This window comes from Coregonus clupeaformis, chromosome 10, assembly GCF_020615455.1.
Source record: "Coregonus clupeaformis isolate EN_2021a chromosome 10, ASM2061545v1, whole genome shotgun sequence".
Classification (NCBI taxonomy): Eukaryota; Metazoa; Chordata; class Actinopteri; order Salmoniformes; family Salmonidae; genus Coregonus; species Coregonus clupeaformis.
Genome location: NC_059201.1, coordinates 49,771,672 through 49,793,411, shown reverse-complemented (window position 1 = coordinate 49,793,411; position 21,740 = coordinate 49,771,672). Strand labels below are relative to the sequence as shown.

The 21,740-nt window shown below is 45.3% G+C and overlaps 1 protein-coding gene across 1 annotated transcript in view; it reads right to left on the bottom strand.

Annotated features, from left to right (window-relative positions):
* Positions 1 to 21,740, bottom strand: part of LOC121575551 (copine-9-like) — a 168,896-nt gene that overhangs the window by 100,756 nt on the left and 46,400 nt on the right. Inside the window, 2 exon segments of the mRNA XM_041888724.2 lie at positions 9,000 to 9,103; positions 20,517 to 20,563. Coding sequence (XP_041744658.2) covers positions 9,000 to 9,103; positions 20,517 to 20,563 — 151 coding nt within the window.

Genomic DNA, 21,740 nt, shown 5'->3' with positions numbered 1-21,740 from the left:
AACACAATATCTGCCAATTAATTTCCAGCAATATCGCCCCTGTCTGTCTGTGTGGTGCGCGCATTTCTCTATCACTCTGTGTGTAGCCAGTTAGCAATGCTAATATAATACTGTCTTGTGGGTAAACAGAGAAAGAGAAAGGCTTTTTTTCAGATGAGACTAAAATTGAGCTTTTTGGCCATCAAGGAAAATGCTATGTCTGGCGCAAACCCAACACCTCTCATCACCCTGAGAACACCGTCCCCACAGTGAAGCATGGTGGTGGCAGCATCATGCTGTGGGGATGTTTTTCATCGGCAGGGACTGGGAAACTGGTCAGAATTGAAGGAATGATGGATGGCGCTAAATACAGGGAAATTCTTGAGGGAAACCTGTTTCAGTCTTCCAGAGATTTGAGACTGGGACGGAGGTTCACCTTCCAGCAGGACAATGACCCTAAGCATACTGCTAAAGCAACACTCGAGTGGTTTAAGGGGAAACATTTATATGTCTTGGAATGGCCTAGTCAAAGCCCAGGCCTCAATCCAATTGAGAATCTGTGGTATGAGTTAAAGATTGCTGTACACCAGCGGAACCCATCCAACTTGAAGGAGCTGGAGCAGTTTTGCCTTGAAGAATGGGCAAAAATCCCAGTGGCTAGATGTGCCAAGCTTATAGAGACATACCCCAATAGACTTGCAGCTGTAATTGCTGCAAAAGGTGTCTCTACAAAGTATTGACTTTGGGGTGAATAGTTATGCACGCTCAGGTTTTCAGTTTTTTTGTCTTATTTCTTGTTTGTTTCACAATAAAAAATATTTTGCATCTTCAAAGTGGTAGGCATGTTGTGCAAATCAAATGATACAAACCCCCAAAAATCCATTTTAATTCCAGGTTGTAAGGCAACAAAATAGGAAAAATGCCAAGGGGGGGGTGAATATTTTCACAAGCCACTGTACGTAAGATAGTCATGGTAATATCCAGTATTATCTACTGTTAATGAAAGAAAATGATATGAAACTCCCCTACACTTTTGACAAGTCATTAGACCTAGGAGAGCCGAATGATGTACCTTTGCTTCTCTGCGCTCACGCTCGATGAGTAGCTGAGTTCTCTTTTCAAGCAAGGTAATTGATCTGAGGATAGGATCCTCATAATTGAGGAAAGGTATGGCAAATAAAGACAGGAGTTACGCACATCAGTGGGCCCCATGCCTATCTTGAAACAGCTACAGGATACAGCTGAGCATCATAGACAGTATTATATATCTCTTATATATCTCCTGTGCCTCTCAAAGCCTTGATATACAGCAATACACTAGACATAACAGAGCGGGAAGCCCTTCTGTGACGTAACCGACTCTCTATCTCCCACTCTTCTATATAATGATTCCTTTAGAGAGACAAGAGAAAAGGACATTGTCTTCTCTCAGCGCTATCTACCTTTGCAAATCAAATCAGATTGAAAGGTAGAAATAAAAGCAAGTATGTATAGATATTAGGTTAGATAACCCGTTCCGTCTAGTTTCCGAGTGTATAGTACACCTCTGAATTCATCAATGTGTGGATTTTGAATACCCTATCAAATGACACTCATATTTCAACATCAATGACCAGATCAAATGGGTTCATTCTAATATATACATATCACAACTCCCTTGGGGTAATTCATATAGTCCCCTATCTCTATCCATATCTCGAAGCCCTTACAGTACCTCCACAGCACTACTATATCTACCGCCGCTATCTATTGTGATTCAGATGCTAAAAATAATCTCTAGAGGGAAGGGGGTGGTTAAATTATTCATCCACCTCCACCAGGGGCTCTCTCCCTGTTATTGGAGCCACCTCTTGTGACCCCGTATCAGGGAGACCACAGCTGCAGCGCTCCCCTGGGGCCTTGAAGATCCATATCTGGACCATCCTGGAAATGCAATAGGCACCCAGTTTACTTCCATTTGCCTCTTCGGTCCTCACTTAGGTATGTTGCACGGATGACGGTTAATTCCGCCATACAATAAGTTGATATCGATCAACATGTCGATACACAGGGTTGAGAATAGCCGTCAATAGCCGGTAAGGCTGGTGTTTCATCAACACGCTATTGATTGAGGAGCGCCATAAGGTCACAAGATGTGCCACGATAATTAAGTTTCTCCGTCACCAAAATATGACGAGTCATTATTCTCAGTGGTGCCATTTACGCACGTCGATGCCATTTGTCTACCACCATGCTGTGAGCATCGTAATAAATGGGCCTTTAACATTTTCACTGGTTGTTAACTACCGTATTGACCCCATTTCCAGTTTACGGGGCAGTAAATGTGCACCGTAGAAGCCATGTGGTGACACACTTTCGTAGTTTGCGACAGACACTTATAGATGTAGGATCTTCATTTGATCACTCTTTTGTTGCTGATCATTTTCCTGCACGGCAGGAAATGCAAACTTGTAGTGTATTCAAGGTTTAAAAAGGCTTATAACGTTTGTAATTTCGCTTTAAATTTCCACATTTGATTTGCACTAGCGAAAAATGTATCAACCCCTACAAAAGATATCCATTCATGCTGCGAGATTATTTTCCTGCTGAAGCAAACTGCCTCAAATAAAGCTCCTACATCTATATGTAGCACTTATTCTTGATTTCTTGTTTATAGTTTTTATTATTTGTGTCCTTGTTTGACATTTTACTGCACTGTTACTAGTAACACAAGCATTTCGCTGCACCCACTATAACATCTGCTAAACTGTGTACGCGACCAATAAACTTTGATTTGATTCATCTAGCGCTCGCGCTAGCCGTTAATGAGACATCAATCCATCACATATTTAGCAGACTACATTAGCACACTAATTAGGGCACACTCGTTAATGTGAAGCGTCACTCCTGTTGTTAGGGAATCTACTTCTGTTGTTAGGGAATCTTCAGGTTGCCACTTTTGGGGGGGGTTTCAGCTGCCAAAAGAGAGATGGCACTTTTAAGTGTGAAGTTTGAAGATGTGTGAAATGTGAGGATCTTTGTCAGAGATGATCCGAGATGCGGATCAGCCTGTCAGGAAAGAAAATGTGTGACAGCCAACAGAGCTTGAGAGTGACAGTCAGTCAGTCGTGTGTGTGTGTGTGTGTGTATAATTGTATTACTGAATAATTCACCTCTACTGATTTAGTTTTCACAGGAGATTAGGACTCCTCTCCAAGCATGGCTGCTTTCCCAGGGGAAGGGGTTTGCAAAACCTGAGAACTCAACGTGTTCATGTGCCTGTGCCGGTAAGGGTTGTCTGGACGGGAGTCTGGTTGCGTGGGTAACACTCTCGCCACCGGAACCATATACTATATTTTTCCCCGCGACGGGGATCCTGGTTCAATCCCTGCATAAACCCTATGTATTTCTGCTCCCTCTACGTTGTCTCCCTGCATCTGCTCCTATCCTGTCCTAAAAATAATACAAGGACTTTGGAATTCCGTTATTTTCCATTTACAGTATATTTAATTTTGACTGTGGTATGTGTGTTTATGTGTGTTGGCAGCATGTGTCGATGTGCTTGGCAGTGTGTGTGTGTGTGTGTGTGTGGGCATGCGTGTATGTGTGTGCACCAGTGTGTGTTTGTGTGTGTGTTTTTTTTTATGTGTGTGCACCTGGCTTTGCACCTGTGTGTGGATCTCTGTGTGTATGTGTGTGTGCATTTTATATACAACTCACAGTCCCCTTGCATATCACTAGATCACTGTTCACACCCAATTAGGTAATGAACCAAATTCTTCCAATCCCAAACCAAAGATCTGTCCTATTAGGGACACTGCACACATGGAGTTACACAACCCCTAGGTAGTCATTTGCTAGAGATTAAAATGATGTGCATAATATAGAGTTCACTGTATATTTGTTGTGTGTAATATTAACTGTATATGGTGTATATAGCTTTGTGTGTGTGTCCATCACTGCGTGTCAATCAATGGGAACAGGATCCAGGCTGGGGTAAAGTGTTTGTTCTCACTCCTCTCTGATAGGGCTGCTCCCACTCCTTCCTTTTGCCATGGCGAGGAGAATATTCCAAACACAACCCCCACACTCACCTCCCGCACATCTAACCCCCATCACTCAATTTAGGAAAAGACTGATGAAGCCCTCTTCAATCTTTTCCTGCACAGTGGACAATAGTGTGAGGTTTTCAATCAGTACAGGAAGACCTGATGTTATTATGATCCGTGTGACTTTGTGCAATTCTGATTCTGAAGAGTTCTGTTTTTTATATCCAACTCTCTTTAAAAGCACATATTTTGTCAGCTCCTCATCTTATAAGAAAGGTAGTTTTTTCTTAAAATAATGTTTGACTTTCTTCCTCCTGCTTGACAAGATTCGAATGAAATACAACAACAACCTCTGTTGTATGCCTTCCGACTACACTGGTATCAACCTACTGTTACATATTTGCTTCTCCTTGTTTGACTAATGCTTTCTGTCTTTGTGGTGGATCTGGCTTTGGCGATCGGTTGGTGTTTTGGCAGCGGTATTGATTGTGTGTGTTTGTGTGTGTGTGTGTAGCCTAATCAATGTGACGGATCTGGGGGTGGTTCGGCCCCGGCTACCTCAACCTGCCCCACGCTGGGGCCTCTGCTCTTCCTCTCTTCTCTTCCTATGGCCTCCTGCTGAGGCTATCGATCCCCCCTTCTCTGGGGGAGGAGGGAAGTTGGAACAGTAAAATCCCACAACAGCCACAACTCCCTCCAACCCTGGCTTCTAATGTGAGCTGCCTTCGCAGTGGAGAGAGAGCTGGGAGTGGATTCGAGGCAAATGGGAGTTATAATGTTGGTGTTGGGTTTGAAAGTAGTTTGTTGACAAACTTTATAGGGCCCTAACTTTTCCAGATAAGTCAAAAATGTAATTATCCTGCAAAATGCTGCAAGAATGCGCTTTTGATTCCACGTTTTTAACCAATAAAATGATGTAATAAATGTTTGTGATTCTTGTGATGTTTAGGATAATGTAAAATGATGTAAATGTCATAATTACAGTGGTACTGTCATGAGCCTCTCACTCCACCGGGTTACCACCTTAATTTTCTTCCACTCTGCTCACCACTCTCTCTACTCAGCCTAACTAGCTCCACCTGTCCCTGCTCTGCTCGGCTCTAATTACTCTGCCAGCTGCGCTGCATTACCCACTAACCTCTCCCAGTATTTATAGCCCTGTCTTTCAGCTCTCCTTTGTCAGATCGTCTGCAAAGCTCACACCCGGAACCTGTGTGCTCGCCTTCTGGCTCACCCCCTGTTTTGTGACCCCGGACCTGCCTGATTCCTGGATACTCTTCTGCCCCAGGAAAACCAGACCTGCTTTCTGCCATTACGACTCCTGACTACTCTTCGACCCCGGTAACTCTGACCAGCCTTCTGCCTTGCTACAACGTATTTGGATTTCCCTTGAACTGTACTTCTGCCTGTTTTCATCCGCCCCGTTGTGTCTGTGTTCCTCCCCCAGGACTTCTGGACCACCAACCACCGGCGTCATCGGACGCATCGCTGCCACTGGGGGAGGCACAGACCCAGCACATCGGACGGGATAACCCCTGGAGCCTTCACTCACTCCCTACATCCCTTTCCCCTTAAGTTTAAATAAACTTTCTGGTGTGACGCAATTGTGGTCCTCTTGTCGTCTGTCTGAACCGTGACAGTACGATCTGACCATCATGGACTCAGCGCACACTTCCCCCCGACATGGAAACCGAAGAACCTGAGCAACCCACCGCCATGCTACGCCTGGAACACACTGAGAGAGAGCTAGGCCGCATGAGCGGCGACATCACCTCTCTGCTTCAGGTCGGCCACCAACAGCATCAGCAGTTCCAGCAGCACCAGCAGCAGTCCCAGCAGCAGCAACAACAACTCGCCATGATCATTCAACTCCTCACCAACCTGACCCCAGCCAGTCTGCCCACCAGCCCTGCCCCCGAGTTACCTGCCCCGGTCATTGCAGCCGCTGCTCCGGAACCCAAGATTGGAAACCCCGAGCGGTTCAACAGCGATTCAACCCAGGTCCGGCCATTCCTGACTAGCTGCCGACTTCAGTTCTCCTTGCAGCCAAGGACCTTCGCCACGGAGGGGGCTAAAGTTGGGTATGCCATCACTCACCTGACGGGCCGAGCTCGACTCTGGGGAACAGCAGAGTTCGAACGTCAAACCCCCGCATGTGCAACCTTCGACCGGTTTGCCGAGGAGATGCTGAAGGTGTTTGACCTGGATTCACCAACCGCAGAGGCGTCTCGTGAACTGTTCAGTATTCGACAAGGCAGACGTACAGTCGCAGACCATTCCATCGACTTCCGAACCCTGGCTAGACGAAGTTCTTGGAACACACCATCGTTGGTGGACGCGTTCTTCCATAGTTTGGCTGACTATATCAAGGACGAGTTGGTCTCCCATGAACTGCCTTCCACTCTTGATGAAGCCATCGCACTGACTGTCAGGATCGACAGAAGGATACAGACCCGTCGTCGTGAGAGGGGGCGCCAAGGTCCACCTACTACCGGCATTCGGAGAGATCCGACTGGGCTCCTGTCATCTACTGCCACTCACCCAGGTCAGCTTGATCAGTCTGAGCCTATGGAGATTGGGCGAGCCTCTCTCACTCCTGCAGAGCGCCAGCGACGCTTCACCTCAAACCTCTGCCTCTATTGTGGAGGTGATGGACATCGTGTGGTAACCTGCCCTTTAAAGGGCCGAAGCTCACCGGGCATAGGGGGAGTCCGGTTGAGTTCAATGACCATCCAGTCCTCCGACCGCAAACCCCCTGCTGCAAGTTCACCTCCGCCTCCTGACTCAACTCACACCCTGGCTGCTCTGGTGGATTCTGGCGCCGAAGCCAACATAATGGACATCAAGCTGGCACGCCAACTGGGACTGGAGAACCTCCGTTTGACACCTCCTATTCCTGCCCGGGCACTGGACGGACACTTACTCGGATCGGTCACTCATGTCACGGCCCCGGTCTCGATGGGTCTGTCCGAAACCATCAAGAAACTATCCAGTTTCACCTGCTCCCCTCTCCAGGCCAACCCCTCATCCTGGGTTACCCATGGCTCCGCCGGCACAACCCTCAGCTCGACTGGGTGACCGGGGTGATCAGGGAGTGGGGAGAGGACTGCCACCGTACCTGCCTGCTTGCCGCCGCACTACCCCCTCGGCCAGTACCTACTAACTCCGCTCCTGACCCCTCCAAGGACCCTGTGTCGATTCTGCCAAGTCCCTGCATCGTTGCAGCTCTGACCTGGGCTGTTGAGGAACAGGTGCTGGAGGCTCTCCGTAACCAGCCAGGTCCCAGCACTTGCCCAGCTGACCGCCTTTTTGTCCCCGAAGACCTGAGGTCCCAGGTCGTTCAGTGGGGACATGACTCCCGCCTAGCTTGTCACCCTGGCTCCACCCGCACCTACAACCTGCTTCGCCCAGAGGTTCTGGTGGCCCTCTCTGAGGAAGGATGTACGGGAATTCGTCCAAGCCTGCCCCATCTGCAACCAACACAAGTCGTCCTGCCAGCCCCCAGCCGGATTGCTGCAGCCCCTGCCTGTGCCCAGGAGTCCGCTGGTCCCTGCTGCGCCTTGTCCTCCTCCTCCACGGCTCGTCGATGGTGGTCTGGTTTACACCGTCCGCCGCCTGCTTCGGTCCAGACGGAGGGGTAGGGGTCTCCAGTACCTCATTGACTGGGAGGGCTATGGACCTGAGGAAAGGACCTGGGTGCCAGCTAGTCGGATTGTGGATAGGACTCTCATCACCGCTTTCACCAACGGCATCCTGATCAACCTGCAATCCGTAGGGGCCGCCCCAGAGGGGTCTCTAACCGTCCTGCCCGCTCGGCTTCCTGTCCTGTGCCTGATCCGGTCTCGGGACCTGTCCCATCTCCCCGACCCACGGCCCTCCGGCTTCCTCCGAGGATGAGGACGTTCACTCGGGACCGTTCGGAGGAGTTCTAGCCCTCCTCCGGCTCCCCTCCTCCCGCCCGGCGTGGTGTTGCTCTTGGGACTTCTGGGGCCGTCCCTTGGGGGGTTCTGTCATGAGCCTCTCACTCCACCGGGTTACCACCTTAATTTTCTTCCACTCTGCTCACCACTCTCTCTACTCAGCCTAACTAGCTCCACCTGTCCCTGCTCTGCTCGGCTCTAATTACTCTGCCAGCTGCGCTGCATTACCCACTAACCTCTCCCAGTATTTATAGCCCTGTCTTTCAGCTCTCCTTTGTCAGATCGTCTGCAAAGCTCACACCCGAACCTGTGTGCTCGCGCTTCTGGCTCACCCCTGTTTTGTGACCCCCGGACCTGCCTGATTCCTGGATACTCTTCTGCCCCAGGAAAACCAGACCTGCTTTCTGCCATTACGACTCCTGACTACTCTTCGACCCCGGTAACTCTGACCAGCCTTCTGCCTTGCTACAACGTATTTGGATTTCCCTTGAACTGTACTTCTGCCTGTTTTCATCCAGCCCGTTTGTCTGTGTTCCTCCCCCAGGACTTCTGGACCACCAACCACCGGCGTCATCGGACGCATCGCTGCCACTGGGGGAGGCACAGACCCAGCACATCGGACGGGATAACCCCTGGAGCCTTCACTCACTCCCTACATCCCTTTCCCCTTAAGTTTAAATAAACTTTCTGGTGTGACGCAATTGTGGTCCTCTTGTCGTCTGTCTGAACCGTGACAGGTACATAGAGGTGAGAGGATCATATTGGTCTACATGTCTTCTTATCAAGTGAAACAGGGATGTACTACCTGTGCTTGTCCAATAAGAACACCGATTTTCATTGTCTGTTGCAAAACGTTTTGCTACGGTGTGCCCAACTGAACAAGACCCTGGTTTGATTGAATTGGGCCTTTAGTAAGTCAAGTGATTATTAAGAGTGGAGGAGTGAACATTGCTAATGAAACCTCTTGTGTCATTGTCTGATGGACGGGGGGATAAAAGAGGAGGGGAAGGAAAACGAGAGGAGGAATGGATAGTGCAATATAAGGCAAGAGTGAAACGAGGTCTCCACTTACGCATCAAAGCGAAGATTCTGCTTCTCCTCAAAGAAGAAATCCAGGACAAACTTCCGCACAAAGTCTGGGTTCAGCGTGTTATCGATCACTTCCGTTCGGCCAAACTGCTCCGGAACGGGCGAGGGAGGGAGGAGAAGGAGGGGGAGAGAAGAGAGAAAGAGAGAAATGAGTCAGTACTGTAAGAGATCACATCATCATCGTCACTTGATGGCTTGAAAACATATTCAGAATGACTCAATAATTGTGCCTGAGGCTGGTCTATCTGGTAATGCTGTCGCCTGCAGCACATATGCAACACCCTTAGCATGGTTACGAATGGGGAGTGAATTCCACTCGCCCCTCCAAAAAATACATTTACTCCTTTTTTTTTGTGAGTGCTGACCTGTCAAAGCAGAATCACCATAGCGATCAATCAGTGCTTTCTAAGCTTCTCCTAGAAATGGATTCAGTCCTTGACTTCAGCCTTCACGCTTTATTGTGTTTTATCCTCTCTATTTTTTTGTGTAATGTTGTCTCTGGCTGGAGCAACCTTTTATGTATTTTTGTGTTATATCAAATCACAAAGTTTGTTTCTACACTACGAAACCAAATACTTAGTGAGCCGCTTTTCTGGAAAATTTGCATACGCTAATACCCCTCGGCCCACAGCTCGCTGTCCCAATGTCCCATCATGCTCTCTGGCAGCAGAGATGAGCTAATGATCCGTGTTCTGCCACAACATCCAGACCACTCTGTCCCCCCCACACCCCCAGTCCCAAATCTCCAATGTCTAACACAGTCCATAGAATGCACTTATAGAGGGATCTCATGGACTGAAGAGAACCCGGCTCTATCAAGCATTAATCTTGTGTGTGTGTGTGTGGTTTCAGTCTTGCTTTGTGTTAGCTCCTGGTTAATTCTATAAGCTGTGGTGACAGTGTGTTGGAGGAGGGAGATATTAGGGAAGATTAAGGTACTTTGGAGATGTCTGTGGTTTGTGGTCACATTTGGCAATAAATATCATTGAGAACAGTTTGATCGCATTGCACGTTGTCAGTGTTTACATGCGGTGCCGCATATGGCTCTTTAACTCCCCCTTCTCCGTGGCAATCTTTAATTACTAATTGAAAGTTATCAATAGGCTATCCAAAAACTCCCAGGTTTTCCAAAAATCCCAGTTGAAAGATCAATAAACAAGAAATCCATGAATCCTCCAACCAGATTTCTGGAAAACATGGGAATTTAGGGAAAGTTACCAGAATTTTGTAACCCTAACACTGAGGCAGCAGCTGTACAAAAGTACAGTGGAGAAACAGAAGCCCCCCCCCCTCACCCTCACACACACACACAAGTACACGCACACACAAAAGTACACATGGCAAGTACACTCACACACCAACACACCCCCACTGGGAGGAGAGAGAAGCAAGGAGAAGTGCAGTAGCAGGTAGCTGGTATTGATGGAAACTTGGAAGATTGATGACAGGTGTCCAAATATGCCTGTACTCAAAAGTGTCATCCATAAAGGACAGATCTACAGATCTGCATTCATTTCATATCTCAGCAGCATGAAAGAGCAGCAAAGTCAATAGATTTATAAGACAACTCTTCCTGTCGCCTTGTTCTGTGTTTGTGTGTGCGTGCGGCCGTGCATAGTGGATGAGACATGACAAGTAGTGTGGGATGGATTGGCGGTATGAGCGTCAGGAGGTGTCGAGGGGGTTGGGAAAGGAGGGTGGTGGTGGTGGTGAAGAGGAGGCGAGGGGTGGGGGAGGGAGAGGTGTCAGAGAGGGGGGCTCTTGACTTGCAGTTGCATCACTCTTGTTTCATCCCTCGCTGCTTATTAAGACAGTCGATACTCAGAAGGAGCTGAGTATACCTATCATTAAGAACACCTTCCTAATAATGAGTTGCATCCCTGCTTTTTCCCTTAGAACAGCCTCAATTCGTCGGTGCATGGACTCTACAAGGTGTCGAACGCGTACCACAGGGATGCTGGCCCATGTTGACTCAAATGCTTCCCACAGTTGTGTCAAGTTGGCTGGATGTCCTTTCGGTGGTAGACCATTCTTGATACACATGGGAAACTGTTGAGCATAAAGAACCCAGCAGCACTGCAGTTCTTGACACAAACCGGTGCGCCTGGCACCTACAGTCGTGGTCAAATGTTTTGAGAATGACACAAATACTAATTTTCACAAAGTCTGCTGCCTCAGTTTTTATGATGGCAATTTGCATATACTCCAGAATGTTATGAAGAGTGATCAGATGAATTGCAATTAATTGCAAAGTCCCTCTTTGCCATTAAAATGAACTTAATCCCCCAAAAAAACATTTCTACTGCATTTCTGCCCTGCCACAAAAGGACCAGCTGACATCATGTCAGTGATTCTCCCGTTAACACAGGTGAGAGTGTTGACGAGGACAAGGTTGGAGATCACTCTGTCATGCTGATTGAGTTAGAATAACAGACTGGAAGCTTTAAAAGGAGGGTGGTGCTTGAAATCATTGTTCTTCCTCTGTTAACCATGGTTACCTGCAAGGAAACATGTGCCGTCATCATTGCTTTGCACAAAAAGGGCTTCACAGGCAAGGATATTGCTGCTAGTAAGATTGCACCTAAATCAACCAATTGTCGGATCATCAAGAACTTCAAGGAGAGAGGTTCAATTGTTGTGAAGAACCACCAGTGCAGAGCTTGCTCAGGAATGGCAGCAGGCAGGTGTGAGTGCATCTGCGCGACACAGTGAGGCGAAGACTTGTGTCAAGAAGAGCAGCAAAGAAGCCACTTCTCTCCAGGAAAAACATCAGGGACAGACTGATATTCTGCAAAAGGTACACGGATTGGACTGCTGAGGACTGGGGTAAAGTCATTTTCTCTGATGAATCCCCTTTCCGATTGTTTGGGGCATCCGGAAAACACCTTGTCCGGAGAAGACAAGGTGAGCGCTACCATCAGTCCTGTGTCATGCCAACAGTAAAGCATCCTGAGACCATTCATGTGTGGGATTGCTTCTCAGCCAAGGGAGTGGGCTCACTCACAATTTTGCCCAAGAACACAGCCATGAATAAAGAATGGTAGGATGTGGCCCAGAAGTTAATTGACAGCATGCCAGGGCGGATTGCAGAGGTCTTGAAAAAGAAGGGTCAACACACTGCAAATATTGACTCTTTGCATAAACTTAATTGTAATAAAAGCCTTTGACACTTATGGAATGCTTGTAATTATACTTCAGTATACCATAATAACATCTGACAAAAATATCTAAAAACACTGAAACAGCAAACTTTGTGAAGACCAATACTTGTGTCATTCTCAAAACTTTTGACCACGACTGTCCTATCATACCGCGTTCAAAGGCACTTAAGTTGGTGATGTTTCATATCTCCAGTGACAGCTGAGACACACACTGCATCACCTGCCCGCTTTTAATTTGTTATATTCACACAGTGAATAACATAAGACAACATTGTCCTAACATGTCTGATTGAAAGTGCTGCACAGAGCTCCTTCTGCAGAATCACAGTATGAGCCAACGAGGGAGGAAGAAGAGAGCCTTCGAAGTAATCAGCGGAAAGGTTTGTCTCTCTATTTCAGTCTCTTCTCTTTCCATAATGAACCATCTTGTCTGCAAGTGGAACAAAAGTGGAGCAAGAGAGAGGGGGAGAGAGAGGGGGAGAGAGATTTAGAGAATTAGAGAGAGGGAGGAGAGAGAGAGAGAGAGAGAAATAGAGAAAAGCTGGGAGAGAGCTCATTCGAACAGGATACCGCCGGGATCCAAAATGTATTCCAAAATGAGACGAGTGGCCTCCGAATGTCACTTATCACGCCACTCACCGTGGGTCGGAAATTGACAGCCAACATTGTTATTCTGGAAGAACTCGGTAGAAAGTAGGTTAGCATCGCTGTGGCTTCCCATAGTGTGTTTCTGAATGCATTCAGGTGCTTTGGAGTCGGCCTAATGAAGCGTCTTTAGTGTCGAGGGAGATGAGAGAGAGAGAGAGAGAGAGAGAGAGAGAGAGAGAGAGAGAGAGAGAGAGAGAGAGAGAGAGAGAGAGAGAGAGAGAGAGAGAGAGAGAGAGAGAGAGAGAGAGAGAGAGAGAGAGAGAGAGAGAGAGAGACAGAGAGACAGAGAGACAGAGAGACAGAGAGACAGAGAGAGAAGAGTGGCTTCATATGGGGAGTTTGAAGCACCCTGGTACTGCCTGCCTGCCACAAGGACGCACGCATGCGCTCTCTCACACACACACACACACACAAACACACACACGAACACACACACTTCAACAAGGAATAAGCAGCTTTGAAGCCTTTGTCGTTCTGGTCCATAATTAGTCGAGACCTGAATCGGGAATAAAGAAAACTTTATTTTTCTGGGTTTCTCACCTGCTTTGGATTCTAGTCAACTTGGCTTTGCAGAGCTGCTGGTGAAACTAATACTAATTATCTTGTTCGATATCGTTAGACATAGAAATTACATCTCTGCTGCTAACCTAATTGCATTAAAACATGCCCTGAGCCAAGTTTCACAATTCTACACATCCTCCCACTACCTATCGACACTTCTGTGTTCATTTGGCATCAAACGGAAGAAAACATCCTGAAACGGGGAGGAACTAACCTGAAATACCTATTTTTGTTTTGTGTTGCAAAATGTTTTAAAACGTTGCCTGCTCATGAACACAACCCAGGGTGGTGAGACCCATATTTCTTACAGGTGAGAGAGCAGTACAGTAGCTGTAGTGGTAGCCAGTGGGCATCTTTCACACAGTGATTAAACTGTACCGCAGCATGGCCTGAGGTATGGAGGGCAGCAGACTGGGAAATTGAGGCATATGGCGAAGTCCAGGCTCGGCTCCAACCTGGCAAGGAAAGCAGAAAGGAGCTGCTCTTCCCTTTGTCCAGATGTATTTATTTATTAAAATAGAGTGTCGGAAAATAGATTGAGAGCAACACTGAGGAGCTCATCATGCTTTCATGGGAAATTCAAGGGTGGAAACTCGGTGAAAAGTTCACAGTGAAGTAACTTTTTAGCTGGCACCAGGTTATTTTATAACGTGTGAAGAGAAAATAAAGTTCCGAAGAGTAAATATCAAACGTTTATAATTCAGACAGTGGCGGCTGGTGACTTAAAAAGTTGAGGAGGGAAATAAGCTAACATATCAGATTTAAGATGGTAAAACCATGGATAATTTAGCTATTTGATTTTGAATTTTAGGTACAATGAGGGAAAAAAGTACACAGCGAGTTGAGTTGATGCCAAAGAGCTCGATTTTGGTCTCATCAGACCACAACACTTTCACCCAGTTCTCCTCTGAATCATTCAGATGTTCATTGGCAAACTTAAGACGGCCCTGTATATGTGCTTTCTTGAGCAGGGGGACCTTGCGGGCGCTGCAGGATTTCAGTCCTTCACGGCGTAGTGTGTTACCAATTGTTTTCTTGGTGACTATTGTCCCAGCTGCCTTGAGATCATTGACAAGATCCTCCCGTGTAGTTCTGGGCTGATTCCTCACCGTTCTCATGATCATTGCAACTCCACGAGGTGAGATCTTGCATGGAGCCCCAGGCCGTGGGAGATTGACAGTTATTTTGTGTTTCTTCCATTTGCGAACAATCGCACCAACTGTTGTCACCTTCTCACCAAACTGCTTGGCAATGGTCTTGTAGCCCATTCCAGCCTTGTGTAGGTCTACAATCTTGTCTCTGACATCCTTGGAGAGCTCTTTGGTCTTGGCCATGGTGGAGAGTTTGGAATCTGATTGATTGATTGCTTCTGTGGACAGGTGTCTTTTATACAGGTAATAAACTGAGATTAGGAGCACTCCCTTTAAGAGTGTGCTCCTAATCTCAGCTCGTTACCTGTATAAAAGACACATGGGAGCCAGAAATCTTTCTGATTGAGAGGGGGTCAAATACTTATTTCCCTCAATAAAATGCAAATCAATTTATAACATTTTTGACATGCGTTTTTCTGGATTTTTTTGTTGTTATTCTGTCTCTCACTGTTCGAATAAACCTACCATTAAAATTATAGACTGATCATTTCTTTGCCAGTGGGCAAACGTACAAAATCAGCAGGGGATGAAATACTTTTTTCCCTCACTGTATACACACTACCAGTCAAAGGTTTGGACACACCTACTCATTCAAGGGGTTTTCTTAATTTTTTACATTGTAGAATAATAGTGAAGACATCAAAACTATGAAATAACACATATGGAATAATGTAGTAACCAAAAAAGTGTTAAACAAATCAAAATATATTTTATATTTGAGATTCTTTAAATAGCCACCCTTTGCCTTGATGACAGCTTTGCACACTCTTTTCACTGGTACTGTATATATCTTGTGGTCCTCTGTATCTCAGCTGGTAGAGCACGGCGCTTGTAACGCCAAGGTAATGGGTTCGATCCCCGGGACCACCTATACACAAAAATGTATGCACGCATGACCGTAAGTCGCAATGGATAAAAGCGTCTGCTAAATGGAATATTATATTATATCTTATGAAACATTGAATTTGGCCTTACTGCTGTTAGCCCATAGAAAGTATTGAATAATACATTCATACATGGCAAACAGATAGTAAAAAAAAAAAATCAAAAGGAAGTATGGTTTGAGGTGTCTGAAATGCATCTGAGAGATACAGGAAAGCATCAGGAACAACAACAACAAAAAGGTTACATGTGTAACCCTGGTCCCAAAAAATCGCATTCATTTTCAGAGAGAGAGAGAGAGAGAGAGAGAGAGAGAGAGAGAGAGAGAGAGAGAGAGAGAGAGAGAGAGAGAGAGAGAGAGAGAGAGAGAGAGAGAGAGAGAGAGCATCACAAAACTCGTTCACATATCCTACGCTTTTGCTCCCTTAGGTTCCAATAGCTTTTCAAGGACCGCTTCCCAATTTATTTTTGGGTGACCAAATGTTTGGACTACTCACTCCAAAAACCAATACTTATCTTGAATGACTTTTGCCAATTAAATTCTATTTGTATGAGGCTTTTTCACAATGTGACTGTCACAGAGCATTTTACCCACACATGCATGGTTAAGCCTTCCCTCTGGCTGTGTCTGGCTGACAATAATTGTGATTTATTATGGAGTCCCTAGACCAGAGGATGGGAAAGAATCCTAATTGGAACTGGTTAGAACCTGTTCAGACCAGTTAGGCCCAGTTAGGCTCGGTTCCACCGTTTTAGGCCCTATTAGGCCTTGATTATGATTAATATCCACGATCTCACTCAAAACATGAAACTGTTCCTTGAAGAGCAGGTCTTCCTTGTTGCTCCAACATCCCTGGTTCACCATCATATTAATTCTTAGATTCCTACAGTTGGGTGCATTAGTGCAGGTGAATAATAACATGTACTGCTAAATATATACATTTTTACATTTGAGTCATTTAGCAGATGCTCTTATCCAGAGTGCATACATTTTCATACTGGCCCCCCGTGGGAAACAAACCCACAACCCTGGCATTGCAAGCTCCATGCTCTACCAACTGAGCTACACGGGGCCCTCAGATAGCTATACAGTATGTGGATATTCTGGGGCATATTTCAGTTTTCTTTTCTCATTTAATTACATGGGTTATTGTTAGATGATTGCTAATGAACTTGCGAGAGAGTTTGTCACATTAACAATGCAACGTTGCTGTAATGCATTTTGAAAAGTAACTTTTGAATGCATTATTATTGTATATTCAGCTAACAATGCGAAATAACCATTATTCATTTATAAAGTTCGTGGTCGATTCCCTCCGCCCACTAAGGCACTTCTGTAATGAAGAACCACATTATCAAAGCCATATACAGTTCATTCCAGGGCCATATACAGTGCATTCGGAAAGCATTCAAACCCGTTGACTTATTCCACATTTTGTTACATTACAGCCTTATTCTAAAATTTATTAAATAGTTTTCCCCCTCATCAATCTATACACAATACCCCATAATGACAAAGCAAAAACAGGTTTTTAGAAATGTTTGCAAATATATATTTAAAAAAAAAACGGAAATATGACATTTACATAAGTATTCAGACCCTTTACTCAGTACTTTGTTGAATCACCTTTGGCAGCGATTACAGCCTCGAGTCTTACATTTTACATTTTAGTCATTTAGCAGACGCTCTTATCCAGAGCGACTTACAGTTAGTGAGTGCATACATTTTCATACTGGCCCCCCGTGGTAAACGAACCCACAACCCTGGCGTTGCAAGCTCTACCAACTGAGCTTCAGGGGACTAATTACTGAGCTACAGGAGTCTTCTTGGGTATGATGAAGCTTGGCACACCTGTATTTGGGGAGTTTCTCCCATTCTTCTCTGCAGATCCTCTCAAGCTCAGTCAGGTTGGATGGGGAGCACCGCTGCACAGCTATTTTCAGGTCCCTCCAGAGATGTTCGATCGGGTTCAAGTCCGGGATCTGACTGGGCCACTCAAGGACATTCGAAGCCACTCCTGCATTTTCTTGGCTGTGTGCTTAGGGTCATTGTCCCATTGGAAGCTGAACCTTCGCCCCAGTCTGAGGTCCTGAGCCCTCTGGAGCAGGTTTTCATCAATGATCTCTCTGTACTTTGCTCTGTTCATCTTTCCCTCGATCCTGACTAGTCTCTCAGTCCCTGCCGCTGAAAAACATCCCCACATGCTGCCACCCCCATGCTTTACCGTAGGGATGGTGCCAGGTTTCTTCAAGACGAGACGTTTGGCATTCAGGCCCAAGAGTTCAATCTTGGTTTCATCAGACCAGAGAATCTTGTGTTAAGTGCCTTTTGGCAAACTCCAAGTAGGCTGTTATGTGCCTTTTACTGAGGAGTGGCTTCCGTCTGGCCACTCTACCATAAAGGCCTGAATGGTGGAGTGCTGCAGAGATGGTTGTCCTTCTGGAAGATTCTCCCATCTCCACAGAGGAACTCTGGAGCTCTGTCAGAGTGACCATCGGGTTCTTGGTCAAATCCCTGACCAAGGCCCTTCTCCCCCATTTGCTCAGTTTGGTCCGGCGGCCAGCTCTAGGAAGAGTCTTGGTGGTTCCAAACTTCTTCAATTTAAGAATGATGGAGGCCACTGTGTTCTTGGGGACCTTCAATGCTGCAGAAATGTTTTGGTACCCTTCCCCAGATCTGTGCCTCGACATAATCCTATCTCGGAGCTCTATGGATAATTCCTTCAACTCAACGGCTTGGTTTTTGCTCTGACATGCACTGTCAACTGTGGGAACTTATATAGACAGGTGTGTGCCTTTCCAAATCATGTCCAATCAATTGAATTTACCACAGGTAGACTCCAATCAAGTTGTAGAAACATCTCAAAGATGATCAATGGAAACAGGATGCACCGGAGCTCAATTTCGAGTCTCATAGCAAAGGGTTTGAATACTTATGTAAATAAGGTATTTCTGATTTTTATTTTTAATACATTTCATAAAATTGATAAAAACCTGTTTTCACTTTGTCATAATGGGGTATTGTGTGTAGATTGATGAGGAAAACAATTAATTTAATCAATTTTAGAATAAGGCTGTAATGTAACAAAATGTGGAAAAAGTCAAGGGGTCTGAATACTTTTCCGAATGCACTGTATATATCTGTATATCTATATATGCTTCTGCACACTACATGTTTGTCTTCTCCTCTATGAAATCATACCCTGTCTCAGAGATGGCCACATGCTTTGACACCTGAGGACCAGACAGTGTTACCATCGGTGCATTTTTCCTGCATTTCCAGGCCAACGTTAGTGTTCCATTCATCTTATTCAGTACCTCTGGAGAATGACAACTGAAGAACCCATAGTACTGAGGTTCATACTGTTGCAAAAAAGTTAGCATAAAAAATATATATAGTATATATCATTTCCACTAGGACTGGGTTTTATGAGGTGAATCGATGGCATTCGTTTCAAAAGAAATTATATGTTTTTGTGAAATTCAGAACTTTTTGAAACCGATGTGACAATTTACCTTATGAAGGCCCTACAGTACTGGTTCTTCAGTAATCATTCTCTTGAGATACTGCATGTTACCTGTTCTGTCTATAATTGCAAATAATTACTTATTCTTCCAAGGACATATATACCTTGAACATAAATATAAAAGCAACATGCAACAATTTCAAAGGTTTTACTGAGTTACAGTTCATAAAAGGAAATCAGTCAATTTAAATGAATTCATTAGGCCCTAATCTATGGATTTCACATGACTGGGAATAGAGATATGCATCTGTTGGTTAGTATCAGTCAGTATCTGATGTGACCACCATTTGCGTCATGGAGCGCGACACATCTCCTTCACATAGAGTTGATCAGGCTATTGATTGTGGCATGTGGCCTCTCCTCTTCAATTGCTGTGCGAAGTTGCTGGATATTGGCGGGAACTGGAGCATGCTGTCGTACACGTCGATCCAGAGCATCCCAAACATGCTCAATGGGTGACATGTCTGGTGAGTATTCAGGCCAAGGAAGAACTGGGACATTTTCAGCTTCCAGGAATTGTGTACAGATCCTTGCAACATGGGGCTGTGCATTATCATGCTGAAACATGAGGTGATGGCGGCGGATGAATGGCACGACAATGGGCCTCAGGATCTCGTCATCGCTGTGCATTCAAATTGCCATAGATAAAATGCAGTTGTGTTCGTTGTTCGTAGCTTATGCCTGCCCATACCATATCCCCACCGCCACCATGGGGCACTCTGTTCACAACATTGACATCAGCAAACCGCTCGCCCACATGACGCCATAAACGCTGTCTGCCATCTCCCGATACAATTGAAACCGGGATTAATCCGTGAAGAGCACACTTCTCCAGCGTGCCAGTGGCCATCGAAAGTGAGCATTTGCCCACTGAAGTCAGTTACGACGCTGAGCTGCAGTCAGGTCAAGACCCTGGTGAGGAAGACGCAGATGAGCTTCCCTGAGACGGTTTCTGACAGTTTGTGCAAACCCACAGTTTCATCAGATGTCTGGGTGGCTGGTCTCAGACGATCCCGCAGGTAAATAAGCCGGATGTGGAGTTCCTGGGCTGGCGTGGTTACACGTGGTCTGCGGTTGTGAGGCCATTTGGACGTACTGCCAAATTCTCTAAAACGGCATTGGTAGAGAAATTAACATTAATTAATCTGGCAACCGCTCTGGTGGACATTCCTGCAGTCAGCATGCCAACTGCACGCTCCCTCAAAACTCGAGACATATGTGGCATTGTGTTGTGTGACAAAACTGCACATTTTAGAGTGGCCTTTTATTGTCCCCAGCACAAGGTGCACCTGTGTAATGAGCATGCTGTTTAATCAGCTTATTGATATGCCACACCTGTCAGGTGGATGGATTATCTTGGCAAAGGAGAAATGCTCACTAACAGGGATGTGCACAGAATTTCAGAGAAATAAGCTTTTTGTGCGTATGGAACATTTCTGGGATCTTTTATTTCAGCTCATGAAACATGGGACCAACACTTTACATATTGCATTTATATTTTTGTTCAGTATATGTTCATACAGTACAACATACTGTATAAGATCAATATATAAAAAGTCCTTTCACTCACCTCCCTCCACTCCTTTGTCCCGATGCCTTGAACGTACAACACTACAACTGTGGAGGGAGAAAAGGAGAGGGAAAGAAAGGGAAAGAGAGGGAAAGAGAGGGGGAAGAAACAATCGGGAAAAGACAAATTATTAATAATGAATAACTAATAACTAACAACCCGAATGCTTCATTAACATTCCTGCATTAGATACAGTATGTCTTTGCCAGTTCAACTGATATCTTTTCATTTATTTGAATAGGGACAGATAGGGACAGATACAATTCAAACATTGATGCATTGAATTGCTTTGCATTGCACCCCATTGACACAGATGCATTGCACCATAATCTTGCGAGAATATTTCCAGAATTATATTATGCTCAGGTCCTATAGGGTGCTAAGAGAGGCCATGTTTTCATGGCCATGCTTCAATAGCCACCCAAGGTCTGCATAGCTTTCAGACTGTCAGACACATTCACACATATGCTATTAATACACACAGACAGTTGTGGAAAAAGTACCCAATTGTCATACTTGAGTAAAAGTGAAAATCACCCGGTAAAATACTATTTGAGTAAAAATCTAAAAGTATTTGGTTTTAAATATACTTAGGTATCAAAAGTAAATGTAATTGCTCAAATATACTTAAGTATCAAAAGTAAAAGTATAAATCATTTCAAATTCCATATATTAAGAAAACCAGACGGCACAATCTTCTTGTTTTTTTTTATTTACGGATAGCCAGGGGCACACTCCAGCACTCAATTTACAAGCATTTATGTTTAGTAAGTCTGCCAGATCAGAGGCAGTAGGGATGACCATGGATGTTCTCTTGATAAGTGTGTGAATTTGGACCATTTTCTTGTCCTGCTAAACATTCAAAATGTAATGAGTACTTTTGGGTGTCAGGGAAAATGTATGGAGTAAAAAGTACATTATCTTCTTTAGGAATGTAGTGAAGTAAAATATAAATAGTAAAGTACAGATACCCAAAAAAACGATTTAAGTAAAGAATATACAAGCATAGACTACTGTCAAAGTGTGACAAACAGATGGTCCTTATTCAATACAACTTTACTTATCTCCTCAGGGGCATTGCCCTTGCAATATGGTTAGCATAACTCAGAAAGCACAGACTTTGAGATGACCTCAACGCTATACTGAACCCAGGTCTGATATGAAGATATCTTATCCAACACTGGACAGCTACTCTGAACAATATAACAAATGGATTGCCAACCT